General features: G+C 32.4%; 1 protein-coding gene across 1 annotated transcript; it reads right to left on the bottom strand.

The window, feature by feature from the left end:
• Positions 1–10,415: 10,415 nt before the first annotated feature.
• LOC111996908 (small ubiquitin-related modifier 1) lies at positions 10,416–17,236 on the bottom strand. The gene is made up of 5 exons (XM_024028948.2): positions 16,583–17,236; positions 14,422–14,571; positions 11,944–13,680; positions 11,232–11,339; positions 10,416–10,996 (listed from the first exon to the last, which is right to left on the bottom strand). Exons 1-3 carry the CDS (start codon positions 16,691–16,693, stop codon positions 13,666–13,668), a joined length of 276 nt encoding a protein of 91 aa, XP_023884716.1. The 5' UTR covers positions 16,694–17,236; the 3' UTR covers positions 10,416–10,996; positions 11,232–11,339; positions 11,944–13,665.
• Between the last annotated feature and the right edge of the window lie 3,674 nt (positions 17,237–20,910).

The following is a 20,910-nucleotide window of genomic DNA, read 5'->3' as shown; positions in this document are numbered from 1 at the left end:
TCCTCATATATCTTTTTATTTTATGTGAATTTAAAAATCTAACTAATAGTTGCATATTTTTATATTCTTAACATGTATATCAAATTTCATTCAAATCGGATGTTATTTTCTATTTGATCAATAAATTTATTTTTTATGCATAATTTAGATCACAAAAATTTGAAATTTAAACATTTGATTGATAACATAGCTGTTGATCTTTGATCCTTTTGAAATTTTACAAGTATAGAGGATATAATAAAAATGTGCAATTTAATGGTTAAATTTTCAAAATTCACATTCAATTAAATGATAAAATAAAAGTTTTAAGGGAAACTTTTTTCCTTCAACATTTTCAATCAATTTGTAATCCATGCTCATAGAGTTTAGACTAGAGAAAGCATGTTGAGTCGTCTTCTCTAACAACACGTCAACCCATTTGCATAGCCTTTCACTACAAATAAAGAAATCTTCCACTATCAAAATATTGCACTTTAAAAGTCTTCCACTATGTGGGTTCAGTTAACTCAACTAGTAAAGTCTCTGACGGTTATATAAAAAATCTGGAGTTCAATCCCCGCCTACACCAATAGCTGATTGGTGTCTTAATTTGATGATATAGAGCTATCATTAAGAGTGAATGTCATAGATTGAAACTCTCTAAAAAAAGTCTTCCACTGTCAAAAGAAAATCCTTCATTTTTAAAGCAATAATTGCATGAGGAATTTATCAACACAAAAATTATTACAATAGTTGATTTGGCAAGTTTTAGAAAAAATTAACACTTACTCCTCTAAACTATACCTCCGCATTTACTCCCTAAATTCTAAGAATGCATGTTTACCCTTAAAAAATTACTCATCAGACGCCAACATGTCACTTAATCGCCATATAGGCAAGTCCACTAACGGAGGGACTAATTTGCTAACGGAGAAACTTTAGAGAGTGAAATCCTTTTTTCAAACTTTAAGCATTAAAATATCACATTTTGCACTGAAATTGATTATATCACATTTTGCATTGAAATGGCTTTGAAACACAACTTTAGTATAAACACATTTTACACTACAATTGCAAATTTTGAAGTTTTGATACAAAACATGATTTTTTTAAGAGGCTATTTTTCAGAAAAATTTTCCACATAAAATAATATATTTTTTTTCAAAATCTCTAGATTTTAGTGTAAAAGTGTTGCAAAAAAAGGGAGTGTAAAAGGTTAACGATATTGTATATGTATGCAAAATATTACTTACTGGTGTATTCTCAAAATGTATAGTTATGTTATGCAAAGTTCAAGCATAATGAACTTAGCTCGAATGGAAAGGGCAATTATTATGAGAAAACCAATAGAATAATTATGAATGTGCAAGTGTTTAAATCCTAAAATTTTTGGGACATTTATTTCTGATGATGCATAAAAAATAGAAATATTCCTTACCAATTTCCATCTCCAATGTTTTTGAAATCTTTCCCTAGACAAAAGTTTCTTAAAAATGCAGTTTCTTACTCGTACCAAATATATTCCCATTAATGCTTTATATATAATGTTATTATATATATTATTTTTTATTATTTTATTATATATAAGGGTAAAAGAATTTAATTATTATAATTAAAATTGAATCGATGAATTTTTAGTATAAATACGGTACACATTGTGAATTTCAGTTAGCTCCATTGATAAAATTTCTTGTTGTTGAATAAAAGATTTGGGATTTAAACCCCACCTATACCAAAACCAATGGGTATCATGGCCTATTGATAAAGAATAATTATCATAGAACGGATATTATAGGTTGAAATTCAATTGGTGTGTGTGTCTATATATATATATATATACTAACTTATAACCCCATACATATGCATAGATATACTTAAAAGATACACATTAAGATGCATAGTGTAATTTTTACATATATAATTTAAATATTATTGATAGTCATTCTTATTATATTTTTTTTTAACTCTTTAAAAAGTCTTGTAAGAATGTTATTAGGTAGAAAATGTAAATTGTCCCATTTTTAAATAGTTTTATGTTCATTAATTCTAGATAGGGGTGTCAATTCGAGTTAGTATGGCAGGTTCGTGTCGTGTCGAGGTAGAGGTATTCGACTAAATGGCTCAACCCTAACCCGACCCATTTAATAATCGTGTTATAATATTTCAACCCTAACCCGACCTGTTAATTAGGCGGGTTGACCTGACCCAACCCATTTGACCCGCTTAATAAACAAGTCATCTTGGTTAATACGAATGTAATACAACCCATTTCAACCTGCATAATATTAAATATAACATCCATCTAGAAAGAATTTTTTTTACATCCTAAAAGCAGTGTATACACTTTAAGTCTTCAGCTCACATTCAAAATAATATAGTTCAACAAAAATATAACATTCATCTAGAAATAAGTTCTTTACACTCCAAAATAAGTGAATACACTTCAACCCAATTCAAAATAACATAGTTCAACAAAAATATAATATCGTTGAACTCGCCAAATGCTAAGTATCAATATTGAAATAATCGGAGTAACAGTAAGCTAATCCTGACTATGACTACGATTATCATCCCTAGATTCTAGTTTATAAACTATCTCAATAAATCCACTTGTAAGATATGCAGACGGTGTCCAACACTAATACAAACACCAAAAAAAAACACACAGCACAAGACAAAAGCTACAGCCATGGCCTTAATCAACAATTAATATATCTCATATATTAATAAGCACATGGGTTCAAAGTATATAGAACAAAAATGGTTTTCTTTAATTCTCAAACTCACTAAACACTGAGAGAGAGAGAGAGAGAGAGAGAGAGAGAGAGAGAGAGAGAGCAATAACCTGCTTGAGACTTTGAGTTTGAGAATTGGGCGTGAGACTATAAGATAGTAAAGTGAGTAGTGCGGCTGAATAAAAATAATAATAAAATTAGATATTTATAAGAAGGTTTAGAGATTTAGAGATCTAGGGTTTGTAAAGTTTCAATTTTCAATTATATCCCTTGTAAGTTTTTGTAATTACTCACTTTTCTTTTTAAATTTAAAATATATGTTGGATATAAAGGTATGTGACAAATCTAAAATAAAATGAATATTTATTTGTTATATGAGTTAAACGGGTTATGTTAAGTGGGTCATTTTGGGTTGATACAAATAAATTGACATGTTAAATGTGTCTATTGCGGGTTACATGAGTTGACCCGCTTATGACACGTTTCTTATCATGTCACTTTCGGATCGACCCGTTTATGACCCAAACCCATTAAGGCCCAACCCTAACCCGCAAAAACCCGTGTCGAGTTCATATCGTGTTCGCAGGTTGAGTCGAACATTGACACTCCTAATTCTAGACTCTTTGGTATGGTCTCATATTTGATTACAAAATTATGAAATAAAACCCTTTCTAAAAATAAATAATTTAGGACACATAACGCAAATTGGACTTCAATAGTAGAATCTAATTGGATTTTTCTAAACTTTACCTATTAATATATATATATATAGATGACTTATAAATTTGAATTGTTTTTAGTTATACAAAAAAATGCTCATTAATATTAAATGATTCAAACTCTCTCTTCCTCTAATTTTATATATAATGTTAAATATATGATTATATTTTTTATGATTTATTTATATTGGACTCCTCATTTTCTAAACTAAATTAACTCAATTGGCACAAATTTTTTTTTCTTAGATGGGACACACACACACACACACACACACACACACACACACACACAACACACACACACACACACACACACACACACACACACGCCGCGCGCGACTTATAAACTTGAATTGTTTTTAGTTCTATAAAAAAAAAAAAATAAAAAAAAAATAAAAAAAAAAAAGAAGCTCATAAATATAAAATCATTCAAAAATTATATTTTTTATGGTTTACTTATATTGGACTCCTTGTTTTTAACACTAAATTAACTTATTTGGCACAAAAATTTAAAAACTTAGATTAAATGGGACACATGTCACAAAATCAAACTCTAATTGAAATCCAATTTTTACATTGAATTAACTCACTTGGCACAAAAATTTAAAAACTTAGATTAGATGGGACATGTGACACAAAATTAGACTCTAATTTGAAATCTAATTAGATTTTCTCTCAGCTTTACTTATTATTATATATATAGATTATGATGAAGCCATGACAAAGTGATCCTCTCTAGAGTGAGGAAATGTAAATGTCAAGGAAATCTACAATTGATAATATATATAAAACAGAAGTTGTTTGACTTTTGGCTAACCACATAAGATCATGCTATATATGCTTTTGAGACTTCAATTTATAATATAGATAATTATCATGAAGCATATACTATAGATTTTCGATTTACTTCCCTTTAGATGCCTAGAAATTTTATATTATTCTAGTTAATTTGAATTGTTTCAAATGCCATTTTTTGGAACTTTATAGTTGATTGATGACATGTTTTCTATATTTCCAACTCAACGCTTTCCTGGAAATGTTCTTCATAAAGAATCGGACAAAGAGTTGAGCTTGATGGTTTAGGACTCATATATATTTAAAATCATTTAAAATCCAAGCGATATGAAAGGAAGTCCTCCAACTTGCAAAACATAATAGAGACAATTGGTCTTACAGTAATTACAAAATTATGACTATTTTTTATTTGCAAAAGAAAAGATAATATAGAGGTTAAACAAAATACCCAAAACTTTGAGTCTCCATTTGAAAACCCAAATTAGACTGGCTCCTAACCATGATGGGGCTACTACTTTGCCATCATTGTGACCAAGATCAAAATACAAAACGATAATTCTGAATTTGTGATTATTCAAATAATGATAAATTCATTTTAATACTTTTTTTATTTTAGGAAATTATAAATTTATAATTTAAGACTTTGAACCTCTAAAGTCTTAAACATAGAGTTTTGGAAACTTTGTTTTTATTGTCCAAAGTCTTTGGATTCAGAGTAATCCATACGCTGGGCAGAACTTTTCAATTTAGAAAATTGTTTCTTTAGTACCTAATTTTCCACACTAACAATGAATACACTTAATAGCATTTTTGTTTGTCTAGATTTTTCAAGAAAGTGTCTTTCAAGTAAATTAAAGCTTGATTGCGAGGCCTTAGAATCTTGACAACAAATAATAGGAGACATTGAAATCTAATACCGTGTAAAAATGTCTACAACATTTTCACAACAAATCATAAGTGGCAGGTTGTTACTGGTTGTTATTATTGGGGCAAAAAAGTAATCTTAGTGTTAGGTTCAAACTTGAACCGGTAACAACTAATTATCTATGATTTGTTGTGAAAATGTTATAGACGTAGCACCTTTCTTATTATTATGTAAATAGTAAGGGTTTTACTAATGAAAATGATACTAATTGGATGATAATTTATAGGAGAGTTTTGTGCTTGATCAGTTTCTTTAATCTGAATGTTTTTTTTTTTTTTACGCTTAAGATTCTATAACACATTATCTTCATTTTGTAGGCCTTTATATAACACTTTAAAGGAAAATTTCATTGGTCATCAGGGGTCATTTTTCTTTTATAAATAAGGAATATAATATAAAGGCAAAAAAAATTCAGGGATCATAAGAATGAGATAAATGCCATTATGGGCGTTGTTTTGGCGGTTGTTTAGTATGTGAACTTTTTGTTGGTGGGAGCAATGGATTTTAATTGATTTATATGAGAAAATACATTGAGAAACCTATATTAATATAGCATGTTAAATTTCTATAAATAAATAATAAAAAAAAAAGCATTTTAAGTTTCTTATTAATAATAATAGAGTGAATTTTAATTAGATTTTTGAAAAGAAATAAAGATGATAATGGTTCTAATGATATTTTATTTTTATGCAAATAATCCTTATTGGAATTACAAAAATTAGGTTGGATTGAACTAATTCTGGAGCTCTGAAGGAATACATCACCAATTGATGTATGATTTCACCGTAGGGGTGATAGTGTGCCCATGAAATGAAATGCTAGTGAATTCTCAAAGGTATATATCAATTGGTCCATTTTGTTTGTATTTGTTTTTTGTATTTTTAGCAAGTAAAAGCTTGTCTTTTAGCATATAAAATTTGTCAAGTGAAAAACATTCAAATATTTCAATCCTGTTCCGTGTTCGTAGATTATAGTTCATAAGTCATAACATGCAATAAATATTTTCTCCCAACACATCAATCTAAGAGTAAGGCTGATCTTTTGTGTGTTGCGTGTCCTTCTCAGTTCTCACACCCACCGTGAAGAGACCAGAGTATAGAATTACGAGTCAATGAAGTTGTATTTGTTCTGGGAAAAAGAAAAAAGAAAAAAAAAAAGCTAGTCTCTCAAGTCTTCCACTATAAAAAGTTGTGTTTATTTATTTATTGTTGAAAGAAATGTTTATTACTTTTTTTTTTTTGGTCACAAAACAAAAAAAAAAAGTTTATTAATAACAAAAAGCTTGAACTTTAAAACTCTTCCACCATGAAGAGCAAGTCTTTCTTTTTTAAAGATAATAATTGCATGAGTAATGTTATGAACATAGCAAATTTCACAATAATTAAATTGTTAAGTTTTTTTTTTTAATTGATTTTTATCTAAGCCTACCACTAATATCACATTTTTATCTATCAAATTATTAATAACAATTTGTTTTCTCGATAGTTGTAATTTTGTGTGTGTGTGACTCTAGACTTATTTTAAATTTTTAATTGTATTCTTCATGAGTAACACAAGTGATCGAGGACAACGCTTCATAAAACCAAAGTCATTAATTTGAATCTCTCATTTTTCCTCCCCTTAAACCAAGTAATAGTAAACCAAAGCTTTACTTCCATTACAAAAAAAAATTATTATAAACTCATTATTTTATATTGGAAATTCTTTTACTAAATTGTTATGTAGCTTTTCTCTTCTCATTAATGAGTTTTTTATGTGAGAAAATCAGCACCTTACTTATGGATTTTTGCTGATATCTTCTAATTTATGTTTGTTATTGTACTCATCAAATTCAATTGAAGTGCTCATTAAATTTGCACAACTAGGAAAAAAAGTGAGGCTAATAGTTGGTCATCGATGACCTGTTTTCTATATTTCCATCTCAATTCTTTTTGAGAAATGTCCTTAAAAATAATTGGACAAAGAGTTTGAAGTTTTGAGCATTCTTTATTGGAAAAACCAAATTAGATCAAATGCTGCCTAACCATAATGGGTTTGCACCATTGTGATCAAAATCAAGATACAAAACGATAATTCTAAACTCGTGATTATTCAAATAAAGATAATTCAATTTATACAACTTTTTTTTTTTTTTGAAAATTACAAATTTATAATCCAAAGACTTCAAATCTCTAAAGTTTTAAAGAGATTTTTGGAGACTTCGTTTTTCTTTTTTTGAGTCTTTGGAGTCTCCGTAACTCTAGGTAGAACTTTTCAATTTAGAAAATTTTTTCTTATTATTACAACACCTAATTTTCCATACTAAACGTTGACTACACTTTTTAGCATTTTGCTCTATTTAGTTTTTTCAAGAAAGTGTCGTTCAAGAAAAATAAAAGATCATGAGGCCTTAGAATTTTAATAAACAATAACTGTGAGAAGAATTCAAGATTCATTTAATGGAATAGGAGATATCGAAATCTAATACCGTATACACTAAGTTTTCTTAGCAGATGGGGTGAGATTTTTGTGGGGTTACTGAAGGCCTAGTTACGGTTTACCAAATAAATAAAATAAAATAAAAAAGAAAAGAAAAGAAAGCTTGGTTATGTGAGTGCCCGGTCCAAAAGAAAAAGAAAAAGAAAAATTTGTTAATTGTGTCAGATTTAATTATTCTATGTATGGACTGTGGAACAGTATATAGGTGTCTTTGATGTTTTAGGTTAGTTGTTTTGGTTTAAACTGATTTATATACTGTTAACAAAATTTAATGATTTTGATTGTAGTTATCCTAATTTTTCAGTTTTTTATTTATAAATTGGGAATGAATTTGGTCGAGCTCTTCATGTTTTAAGAAATCTTGGGTAATTTGTAGGGGCCTGATTGAAGTTTTCTTATTTTTAAGACCCTTAACGAGAAAGACCAGTTTGTTTGAAAAATGAGTTTTGTTTCTCTAATTTACTAGGATTAAATGCTTCCGAATTAGAAAGACTGACTTTGCATGGGCGAAGAGTTTTAAGGCCTACTCTAGAAAAAGGTATTTTCGAAATCAAAACCTTATATTGGTCACTAGGGGACAGAATCAGAGGTCCTAAAGCATACAAAGTATTTATCAGAGGTAAGAGAAGCTAAATTTTATTGAATAGATAGGTCAATTTACATGTCTTGAAACTTAACTTTGTTAAATAGGGGAATAGATTTGCCAATCCCTAGTGAATAATCTATTCTTTATATATAGTTAACCAAGCTATGAAACGATGCTTGGGAATAGATTTAGCAAATTAGATAAGCTTGCACCACTCAAAGAGTAACTTTAATAGCATTCCATGTTGTCCCCAAATTCGAAATTCCCATATATTTTGACATTGTCTTCTGCATTCTGATCAGTGTTCACCTCAATTTACCTGTCTTGAATATGAAACTTAATTGCTTAACTTGCTAGTTGCCATTTGCCAACTTTAGTTTCCTGCACCAAGAGCCATTTAGACCTTTGCATTCACTATACGGGCTGAGTTATACATGATTCAAGGTCCATACTGGAGCAATAGACGACCCTTGAGATGCCAATTACCCAGCCAAAGATAGGTACTATTTTCATGGAGAAATTGTCTAGCTAAAAATGAGTCCCAAAAATTGTAAAACTTCCTTATTGCCAATCCCAAGTAATTGTCCAAATTCCTTTTCACTATTGCTCGTCTGCTGCATTTATCTAAATAAATGAATAATTATCCAGTTTTAAATTTCCTGAAGCTAAAGGAGCACCGTTGAGAGAAATCTCATTTGGAAAAAAGGTATAGTGACTTCACTATCATTTGCGAAACTTGAGAAAACAAAAGTGCAGCACTAAACTAATGACTGTATCAACGTCCTAGATAATTAAACCTTGTAGAGATTAATCGAAAAGGTATTTTTAAAAATCTATTTTCTTTGGAGATTATAGAAAATAACTCCGAATATATTCTCCATATACATTGAAGTGAGGATTCTGCACAGGGATAATTAAACATTGCAAGGAATCCACCAAATACCCTCAGAATTTGTTACAAAGAGCCATTTAGTTTGCACAATTATGTAGAATCTTGTCATCTTTTGTTTGAGACTCAAAATAGAGCTACCATGATAACGATGAAAACTTAGATCACCAATTGGAATGTATAAACTTTTATTTTTAAAAAGCAGAAATGGAGACTGGGCGTCATGGCAAGGTATAGTTACTATAGTATACTACATTTTACAGATCTCTGTTTGTATGAGCTGAAAATTGATTTTAAATGATCAGATCGGATTGCCTTTGACATATAGCAAGAAACATGTAATTCATATAAATTATATCTGTCATCAATGTAGAGGATATTTTTAGAGATTAGGTAAAGCAGTTCTAGAAAAAGGTCCTAGGATTGTATTACTTGTCCTAATATGTCTAGATCACCATGTATCGTTCATACTTTGTTGCAATTCTCAAAAATGAATATTGCTTGCTGCTTTTTGTTATTTTATTTATGAAGAAATTCTTGACATGCAAACTTTATTCATCGGATCCTACACAAGTAGCATAAGTGAATAAAACAATCTGTTCCATGATGTGAACATTTTAACAAAATAAACAGCAGGTAGCATAAGAGAATAAAAATTTATTACCATCGTCTCTTATACTTATTGCCACAATTACAAGAGAAGTGCCTTTTGGTCATCTTGCAAGCCCACTTGTTTGTGATGCAATCTAGTAATTTCTGAGCATTGATAATATGCTTTATACAATAATTATGACATAGTATACTAAAAGAAGTGCTGCAATGCATTTTCTTGATATTGTTTTCCTCTTAAACAAATAAATCCTATTATCTTTATTGTATAATATGCATGATGATTTCTGTTAGGCCTTCAGTGATTGATACCTATCTTTATTTCCTTCTTCCAAAAATAAAGAAATAAAAAATAATAATCTTTGGGTTAGGCAAATGCAGCAACTAGAATGGCTGTGCCTGATGAAAGTAAACTGAAGTTCTTGGAGCTAAAAGAGAAGAGTAATTACCTGTTCATTAATTGGTAGCCCAAATAAAATCTGAGGATTTACCGAGTATCTACCTGCCAATGAGTGCAGCTATGCTGTCTATGATTTTTTTTTTTCATCACTGATGATTGATGAGAATTACCAGAAAAGTAAAGAGTTTTTCTTTGCATGGTAACTCTTCTTTTCCTCTATATGCATGCTTAAAGACTATTGTTTCTCATTTGGTGTATACAGTAGGATGTTAAAATAAAGAATAAAGGAAGGCACCACCATGATTAGTAAAACTTGATTGGTACTTTAAGAACTCTTCTGCAGCTCTGCTGAGCAAAAATCATGGCAAATTTTGCTTCCCCAGTTTAATGTAAGTACTCTCAAAATGCTAATGAGTAATGACACAATGGAATGAGAAATTGGATGCCAATTTATATTTGGCTTTCAGACTGAACGCTGCTCCTCTCTGCTGGCATGTGAATATATTGAAGGCCAAAATAATAAACAATTTAGCATGCAATGGTGTCTGAGAAGGTTCACTTCTCTTGTTTTTCAAGTCACCTGGTACATCAAAGGTGAGAAGTACAATGGTCTATGCTTAGCTTCAAGGATAGATGCAAGAGGGAGATGGATGGCATTCAAGTCGAGTTGCAAGCAACAAACCCCTTAGCTTCAAGGATAGATGTCCTGAGGCTATTTTTGGCAAAAATCCAATACCAAATGAGAAGCAACTCAAGAAAGTTACCATATTTTTGGAGGATTATTTCCAGAAATTTTATTGGATTTTAAGCTGATAGCCACTAAAGCTGAGATTTGACCCCTCCGTCCTGGTACAAATCCCCATCCAGCTTGAAACAAGTCCCTGCAATGAATAGGAATAATTCTGAATAAGCTATGGTTCAAGCTTATAAAAGGAAGCCAATGATTTGGGACAGGTATTAAATTTTCTTACTAATTGCTATTGTGCCATTGAATGATTTATAGAAAGATTAATCTCTTCTTGGGATGTAAAATTGACATTTACAGGGACTAATGTGTGTCATGAAATTGGCATTTAGACTACCTGAATGCTGAAAGAGAAGGGAACCATTCATTACCTGAAGCATTTTCTGTTCCCCTTTAAAGTTGATGTCACGTGCATAAAAATATTGCAGGGGAGAAAGACGAAAAACCCACCCTAGCCCATTCATATAAAGGTCATTTCCCTGTCAATTAAGAAACTAAAGCTGTGACATATTTCTAAGCTGCTGAGGTATTAATACTCCAAATTCTGCAAAGGAGAGACCGAGATGTCTAAGTCTCTCCTAGAAACCAAATAGCTTGGAATACCCTTACAAGTAGAATTATTAAACTCTCGTAATTTAGTAGTTCTAGCTAGAATAATGAAGGATTAATCTTGCCACCCAATATTAATCTATATCTATCAGCAGGATATGGAATTCCTTAGCGAAGTTGGACCCAAATTTCTACATATGTTGTGCATAAGACTCCACTCCATCTACAACAATCTTTATGAATAGACAAAGTCAACAACCCATTTGAAGGATTTTTAAGACATTTGAAACTTAGTAGGGTATTAAAAGGAAAACTAAAGCAAAAGTAGCACAAGAATTATAAAAGATATAGACATGATGAGCAATAATTAAGGAAGAACTTTGCTCAAAGGAAACTTAATACGTTCATATCAGGCTTTAAATAGGCTTTTCACCAAAACTAGCCATCGATGCTTAGATCACAAATAATGTTTATGCTTTTGTACATTTTCTCAAAAATAAACCATGGTTATCATTCTCAGATGGAACTACATACCGGTAGCAGATAAACACAAGAATTTTCATGTATGCTAGGGTCATGATTCTCTGAAGACTTGTAAATCGAACCTTCAACTTTCACTATCTACAAAGTTTCTTTCAAGTGGGATAAAGTATTCCATGGGGCACTATTGTGCTCGACTTCCAAGTTGCAAGTTTCGTGTTCTTTTCATTGGTCCCCAACAGTTCACTAGACAAGCTTTCATATTACGTAGGTCTTCAACCAAAACAAATCTTACTAGCTTTCACCACACTGCTTCTTGGTCATGTGCCCCTTCTTATAGATTTGAGATGTTTTTTCTGAATTCTCAATTAAGAAAATGCATACCAGTAGCAAATAAGCGTATAGGAACATGCAAGCATGATATTTAATGTCATTCAGACCAAGGTGCAAAGTTGGCTTGAATTGTTGTAGCTTTTGCAAAAAATAATGAAGGAAGCAACATTGCCTAGCCAAGTGATTGTTAAACACAACCTTTGATTTTTTTTTAATTATTTTTTAGATGAATGAGAATCTATTCTTCAGAAAAAAGAAAACAAACAAACAAACTAACTAACTAACTAACTAAGTACAAGATTTTGTTTCCTAAACATTTATTTATTTATTTAGATGAGTGAGAATTATTCATCAGAAACAAAGACAGCAGTAACAGGCAGCAATAGTTGTCAACAAGACTAGCAGACTGTCAACGAACCAAAGCAATACAAAGAGCCCTAGCAACAATATAGGATGAAATACTTTAGATTACAGGTCATCATATCAACAAAAGCAACCAGAAGATAGACAAATTCAACAATTAAAACTTAGAATCAAATACATTCATAGGGATATTCCAAACAGAACACAACCTTTGTTTCTATATGAACTTGCAATGTGCCTGCTTGATGCCAGTCCATCTAACCTTTATGACAATAATCTTGAAGAAAGTTTTTTCGCGCCATCAAGAGTTTTCTCCATCCAAGTGTGATATATATGAGCAATCCAAGAAACTTTAAGAATGATAACAACAAATCTCTTCTGCCTTTTAGAACCCATATTGCCAAGCTAACTCTGCATCCCAAGTAATAGGTCATCTAGGAATTGAACAAAGCCTAAAAGTTTCTCCCAAAAATGTTTTTAACATCCACAAGAATAGAATAGATGATCTCTACTTTCCCCATCTTCTAAACAAGCAGCACAGTACACCATCTTGGTAACACCATTGCAGCCACCAATCCCTAGATCTAGTCTTAATTGCTAGCCAAGCTATGAAACTAAGCTTGCAAATAGATTTAGAAAACCAGGAAAGCTTGCACTGCTAAACATTTGGTGCAGTAAGTCTAATAGCATTCCATGATGCCCCCTAAATTTGAATTTTCAAGATTTTGTTATTTCTAAATTGAAATTTTCTGCTGCATTTTGATCAATGTTCACCTCAAAAAACTTGCCATGAATATGAACCAAAGCCTCAAATTTGTTGGCTGCTAATTTTAGTTTCCTCCATTGCGAGCTGATGAGACATTTGCATTCATAGCGCTGACTGTCATTACTGATCCAAGGTCCACATTCAAGTAACAGAGGATCCTCAAGATGCCAATTATCCAGCGAAAGATAAGTACTATTTCCTTCTTCAATATGATGTTTGAGAAATTGTCCACCTAAATTGGGGCCTAGTAAAGTGTAAAACTTCCATATGGCCAATCGCAAGTAAGAGACTAGATCCCTTATAGACATTACCTTTTAGCTATTGCTCCCCTGCAAGCACGACCAATATATTAAATGAATAATATCTCTTAAAAAAAAAAAAGAAACTCCAGTTTAAATGTCATGAAACTGGAGGTAAGAACTGCTGAGAGACATGTCTTTTAGGAGAGAGGTATTAAAAAATTAACTAGAAAGAGAAGGCTAGATTTGGCATGGAAGGAGAAGTAGACAGTATATACCCATGCTTTCTCAATGTAGGCGTTCTTTTTAGTAACTGGTGGCAAGGGATCTACCAAATAGCCTAGTAATTTGTTACAAAGAACACACTAAGTTTGCCAAGTTATGCACAATCTTCTTGTCTTTCTTCGAGACTTAATTAAGTGATCGCTGGGAGATTCTAAAGAGAGCTAAAAGGATAGCTGAAAGAACACTTGCCTCATCATTTCAAGTTATAGCATATTGCTTAAACAAAACTACAAATGGGATTGCCCTTGAAATTTATAAGAAGAAACACCATATTCATATATGCCAATGGAGTGAACATAAATAATAATATAATGGGGCCTCTTTGATTGGTCTAGGTGTTGGGGCCTCTTGGATTGTTCTTCTATCATGGAGTTTACTTCTTCTCTTAGAATGGAATCTTGATTTATATGTTTCTATGTTTCTTTGCTTTTCATCTTTTCTCTGTTCACCATTGTGAACACCTTGTATTCATATTTCTTTTTCTTTTCAATAATATTGACTAAAATTTGCAAGTACACAAAAATTTTGGAAATAATTATATTCTACCTCATCTGGGGTCTGTTCTCCCCGGAGTCTTCGCCCATCAAACAAGAATGCAATGGAGTTGAAATCCACAGACTGACGTTCACAGTATGCAGTCATGAGTTTCCGAAGCTGGGTGCTTCGTTTGATCCTAAAGAACACCTCATTACCATCCTACAATCAAACAAGACCCACAGGGATTAAAAAATGAGATGCAACTGGAAAAGGAGGCAGCACACTTTGTTGATGCAAACAGGAAGTTATATTAAAAAGCTAAAAAAGGCAACTCTAACAAAAGCAAAATTAAAAGCGATACGGCATGAAGGATACTAATCCCACAGTTAATATAACTAGAAATTTATATTGAAAAGTATACAATGGAATGTGCACATAGGCACCCATGGATAAAATAAGAAAGAAGAGATCATTGTTTGTTCAAGAAGTGACAAATTTGAGTCCCAAGAATCCAACCAACCAATATGGTGGAACAATCCAATTCTAAATGCAGCTCAACTAAGGTTGTTTAGCCTTTAGCCCTCATTTAATACAAGGACTAAAGATAAGCAATGCAAGCATTAAAATTCACTAGTCTTAATAAAAATTCTTGAAACATTTTGCAAATTGATAATTTAAATTGTCCACCAGACCAAAACAGTTTCAATTTGATTCCACATCCAGCTATTTCCAAGTAAATGAGTGCTCTTTATGGTAGCTAAAAGTACCAAACCAATCATATATAATTTAAACCAACCATTTATTCAGTCTAGTAAGTGCCAGCTACAGACACAGTGAGAACACGTATAGTAAATGCCAGAGAAGGTCTGGATTGGGGATTCTCAAACAGGGATCGGTTGATAGGTGGGTGACCCTAATGTATTTGATCAGGGCCAAGTACACCTTCCGAGTATTCAAACAACATAGTTCTATTAAATAAAGTAGACCCAGCTCATTCTTGAACTATTAGAAATGCATTTGTTAAAAGATTTTAACAAGTGCAAAAACTCAACTAAGAATAAATGCTTTCAAGTCATTGATGACTTTCATTTACAAACTTACTTCATTTAGAATTTACAAACATTTCCAAAATGAAGATACAATGTAACAGAACACATAATAATAATATGAGCTAAATATTATTCACTTTTAGAAAACAAAGTATAGAATACATTACTACCGATTTCACATGGCACAAAGTGGAAACAGCAATTTTAGGGCATTGATTCTCCCACAGTAGTTAGTGAACATCATTTGTCCACATCACCTGCTTCGCGTAATAAATGTGCACGTCATGAGTGTGTACATCATGATCGTAATTATGGACGTTGTGGGTATGGAGTGTTCTAATACTAACATGTATAACATTCCTCACACAGTTCAACATCATTGCAAACAATCCTATATGGTGCCAACTGCCAACAAACCATATTAAAACCACATAACACCTATGAAGCATAGGTGCGGGTGCGGGTGCGAGACTCGGCAATTTTTGAAAAAGTAGGATGCGTGTGCGGCAGGACTCGGCAATTAAAAAATTATTAAAAATATTTTTATTTATATTTTCTATATATTTTTACTATTAAAATATTCTTAAAAAATACATTGCTATGCCTTGATTCACAAAACAAAGAAAGAAGAAGGCAGGAAACACATTACTATGCCTCTGAGGTCAAAATTTTGGCTGTTCCGGCAAGTTTCAAGGCTGATATCGGCCTGTTTCGGCCGTTTCCGACATGTTTCGGCCGTATCGACAGTATCGGTTGCCGCCCGATACGACTCAATATGGCCCGATTCTGGCCGAATCGAGCCGCGTCAATGCGAATCGAGCCGAGTCGGCACAAATCCGAGAAAAAAAAAAAAAAAAACTCAGACACGGCATCGACTCGCGGTCACCCACGTCAGGCCGCGTCGGACTCAGGTGCGGCACCCTCCCAGCCGCGTCCGTGCTTTCTAGCATAACACCATATAATATAGCAATATTTTTCACATAACACCAAGTGTATACAAAGGTTTTTTAATTTTGCTCAAACATACATGAAACATACTTAACATAGTGACAACACACCATTTTTCACCACAAAATAACACCATAACATTGCACGATGACACAAACCCAGAAAAATTAAACCAAAACAATGAATACCCAGATGAAAAAATTCAATTCCCAAAAAAAAAAAAGATATAAAACCTGGCCTTTGACTTTGAGATTAATGTGTGTAGACTGATCCATAGGCTTCCTGTCTTCCTCTTGTCCTCCTGTACCAACACCAGTACCGCCACCTCCAACTGTTGCAGACATCTTCACAATTCTCACTCTCTTTTAAATCACTCAGAACTCTCTCTCAATCTGCCAATCTCAGAATCCCTTTGTAATTTGAGTGAGTAAAACATTTTATGTTTTTTTTTTTTTATGTTTTTGTGATAATAGTAGAGTACCTCATCAATCGGAAATGTATCAGTAAAAAATAGCATCGCTGAAGGCATCGGTACACAAAAAAGCATTGGATAAGATGGTAAAGTTATGGTTCCTTCCCAGATTTTCAAAGTTCGAGTGTACAGATCTCATGCCTCACACCACCCAAGTAGTGTCAATGCATTCACTAGTAAAAGAAGTAATGCATGTAAGCTTGCTTTTCTTTCTTTTTGGTAAGCTAAAAAATTTTTGGTAAGTAAGCAACTGATGAAAACGAGTTTTGGCGGTTGAACCTCTAGTCCTTTGATTTTCACCAATTTCAATAAGAAATTCTGTTTGTGGTGTGGACTAATATAGATCCTTGTTCATATTTGAACTGATAAGACCGGCAGGTCTAACACAGTTATTAGAACAATGAGAATTTCCTTTCAAGTGATATTCAATATAAATCAATACCTGAAAGGTATACATGACAACGAGCTGTTAGGAAATAAAATACTAAACCTTGAGTATTATTCTCTTTTTTAAAGTTACAGAAGTGCAATGCAATTATACAACATACCAGGGTTGGAAAATTGGCATACTGAAAAATCTTTCAAATCGATACCTTCCATTAAAGCACTAGCCTTCTCAATTTGATCATCAATTGCTTTTGGTGCAGCACCATTTGAATTTGAATTAAAGCTGCAAGATGTCACCGTATTTTTTACTAATATGTTACTAAAAGTCAACTAACCAACTCAATTATTTCTCTTACCTCTTCAACATGTCTGATGTCTTCAGTGTGGGGAAGATATATCACGTGCATTCCTGGCAGCTCAATCTGACCACCATGGCCGATAATCTCTTTCTGAGAATTTTCCAGGAAATTGGTAAGGCTAACCAAAATGTAAAACTAACACAATTTCAAATTAAAAACAATAAACAAAATTCAATTAGAATACACTTGAAATTTGAAATCAACTCACTTTATTTTGTAATTTGAACTAGTACTAGAGAAAAAAGATGACTAAGAACCAGAAACCCTTATTTTTTTTTTCAGATAAGCAATGAATAATTGTATTGATTATTTACAAAGGGTACAAATCAAGATATAGTTTGCTGGCTCTATAATCAACTATCCCCCATAAAACATCTCAAACATACAAAGAATCCAAAAACTCTACAATATTAGATGGTATAACTCATCTCTTAACAACTGATTCAATGGAATAAAAATCTAACAGCCGATAACTCCTGACCCTCAAAAGGTCCGAATGAGACATAATTGTACGGAATTCCAAAATCTTATATCTGAAAGAACTTGGTCTCTTTCTCCAATATTGAAGTGACCTGTGCACTGATTTAGGCATCATCCATCCAACATCAATAAGCACAAAGATGAAACCTAAACTCCATGGCAATTCGATAATGAAATAGCAAGATATCCATATTATCACCGCTTTATTTACTCATACAATACTGATCTACAATAACCATTCCTTGCTTAATTAGATTATCCATCGTGAGAATTTTCCCAAAGACACAATCCACACAAAGAAGGTTAACTTTATTGGTACCTTTTCTTTCCGTGTAGCCTTCTAACAAATGAACTAGTGATCTCTCTAAAGACCTTTGATGCAGGAAAAATCCTAAATAGATACGACAACAAAATTGAAGAACCAAAAAATAAAACTAACGTAGGAATCAGCACCTAGGCTTACTTAATATAGGCACCAAGCAAGAAAGCAAAACCTAGGAATAAGAAACCTAGTGCTGGCTGGAATTAACACCCGACCATTGAGAAAGTTTCAGTGGAAATTTTATTAATCAAGACTGTCTAACCGTCTGTTGGAGGTGACAGGTGAGGTCGGGTGAGGCAGCCTCCCACCATAAATTTTATTAATCAGCACTGGCATAGAAATATGATACATGTGCTAATTTTTTTTAAATTGGGCTACAAGATCATGGCCTGAGTTGCTGAGCTGCATGGCCTGGCTCTAACAAGCTGGTAATAAGTTTAATTGGCGGCCAAATCCATGTGCTCAACAAAGAAGTATCTCTGGTTTTTAATTTTAAATCTATTCTTGGTATAGGCTCACGACCTAACTGCAAGTACAAGACATTTGACACTCTTAAATGACGTCGCCAAGGACCACTCAAACCCGATTGCTATGAGTGAGAGTTTCTAGCCAACTAAGCAACTATATGACCCAAGCGGTTGTGACAAACTGAGGTGGCCTCCCCAACAGTGGTGAGTGACAACTTCTATTGTATAACCCATTAGCAATTGAAAATGCAATTTTTAAGTTTTAACTATGCACTTTGTGAACAGATGCTTTCTCAGCTGATCCTTCATATCTTCCAATCTGAAATTGGAATATGGATGTTTTATGAGAAAATACCTTTTTTCGATAGTTACAATAATGGGGGAAGGGGGGATCAAAACCCTGGCTCTCCTAAAGGAGAGCAGGGTATGTCACTGAGCTACAAGGCTCTTGGCATAAAGTGGGAAAATACTTAAGACTAGGAAAAGGAACTTGACAATATAAATTTCAGCATCAATATTGAACACTCAAAAATCTTCAACACAATATAATAAAACCTAACATGGAGATTATATCATTGTAGCATGCTGTGAAAATTTCATGTGAAGGAATAAATTCGAATGACAAAAAATCATGTTTCTATTACTGTTCAAATATCAACTGCCATTAATACTTATCAAAATTTGATGATTAAACTGCATCACAAGGTACAGAAAACAGTAGAAGCATTGATATGTTTCAGGCATACTTTTGATTATTTTTTAATCTTCTACACTGAAATTATGTTGCTAAGTGTTGCGTAAGGACTAAGGTATCATGCAATTTTATAATGATCTTGTACTATGGAGTGGATTACTAAAAGACTGATCACAACTTTAACACAAATGACTTTATTTGACCTTCCTATGCTCTTTTGCATTCAAAGTACGTTGCACCATTGTCAAAAAAAATTGATGTTCATTTTTTTTTTTTTATCAACACATATGCTCAATTTTCATCCAAGCTTTTAATATTATCTAAATATTTATTGTTCGTAGAAAGCCTTAAGTGTAATCTAAACTTGTCTATTGCTTTCTTTGAGTCAAACCAATTTCTACTTAAAACCTTGAGGTTCCTACAGCTCTTGAAATATCATCAACTTCCCATAACAATGACTCTTTTCAAATTTCAAAAAGCCAAGACAGACTTCAAAAATCAAAACTTTTAAGATATTTAAGCAATTTCAGATGAATAATGCAACAATCAGTTCCCCCACTTCTAATATGATATGTGGTAATCCTGAAAATTGCACATGAGGAAGAGTGGTGATAATTACACACTATGTAAGGGACACACATGAATTCGTGTTTTGAAAACACAATTTCGGTTAAAATTGTGAAATTGTGTTTTCACAATCATGTTTTCAAAACACGATTTCAAAAGCTGTTCGTTTGTTAGCATGTAACTAGCAGTATGCAACAATGATTAGCACACAAGTAATACCATAAAGAAAAACTAGAGGAAAGCATAATTCTCTCCCACTGTTGGTAAAAATTGAGTGAAGTCATCCCCTTCCAATCCAATCAAATCCTGTAACAAATAAGGTTTGAAGTATTAAGCAATGTAACTAATCTAATCAGACAAGAAATTCACTCAATAAATCAAAATGAGCTATGTCCATACAGCAAAGAAAAGTGAAACATTGAACTCCTCATTAGGCTGACTCAAGGGAAGAAGTTCAATTGAGATGCCTAAATCTTGGGCATCCCATGGGGAGAGAGAAGAAGAAAGTATCAATGACTTTCAAAAGATTAAAATCCCTTTAAGAAAACCGGTGAAGCAAGTGCAAAAAAGTACTTTAGCTCTATGCAATGTGGTCCATGTCATATCTATTTTTGTCGCTCTCTTGATGTTCCCAAAAGGATCATCTTCATTTGTAAAAAGAAGTAATAGTTTATCAGACGTCTTTGCAGATATGAGATAGGTTATCCGCCAAGTATTAGCAAAACTCAAAGACCGGGGGCATAAGAAAAAAATTAAATTTTTTACTTGGCAAGCCACAAGAAAATTCAATAGAAAAATGAACTGTAGTAACAA

Source organism: Quercus suber, unplaced genomic scaffold (genome assembly GCF_002906115.3).
Source record: "Quercus suber isolate HL8 unplaced genomic scaffold, Cork oak 2.0 scaffold_1334, whole genome shotgun sequence".
Taxonomy (NCBI): Eukaryota; Viridiplantae; Streptophyta; class Magnoliopsida; order Fagales; family Fagaceae; genus Quercus; species Quercus suber.
The sequence above is the reverse complement of the archived record's forward strand: the minus strand, read 5'-3'. Positions and strand labels throughout refer to the sequence as shown.

Coding starts and splice junctions, on each gene's coding strand:
- LOC111996908 (XM_024028948.2), bottom strand. CDS start 16,693: ATGTCTGCAACAGTTGGAGGTGGCGGTACTGGTGTTGGTACAGGAGGA. Junction 14,572..16,582: donor ATCTCAAAGTCAAAGGCCAG/GTTTTATATCTT, acceptor GTTTGATTGTAG/GATGGTAATGAGGTGTTCTT.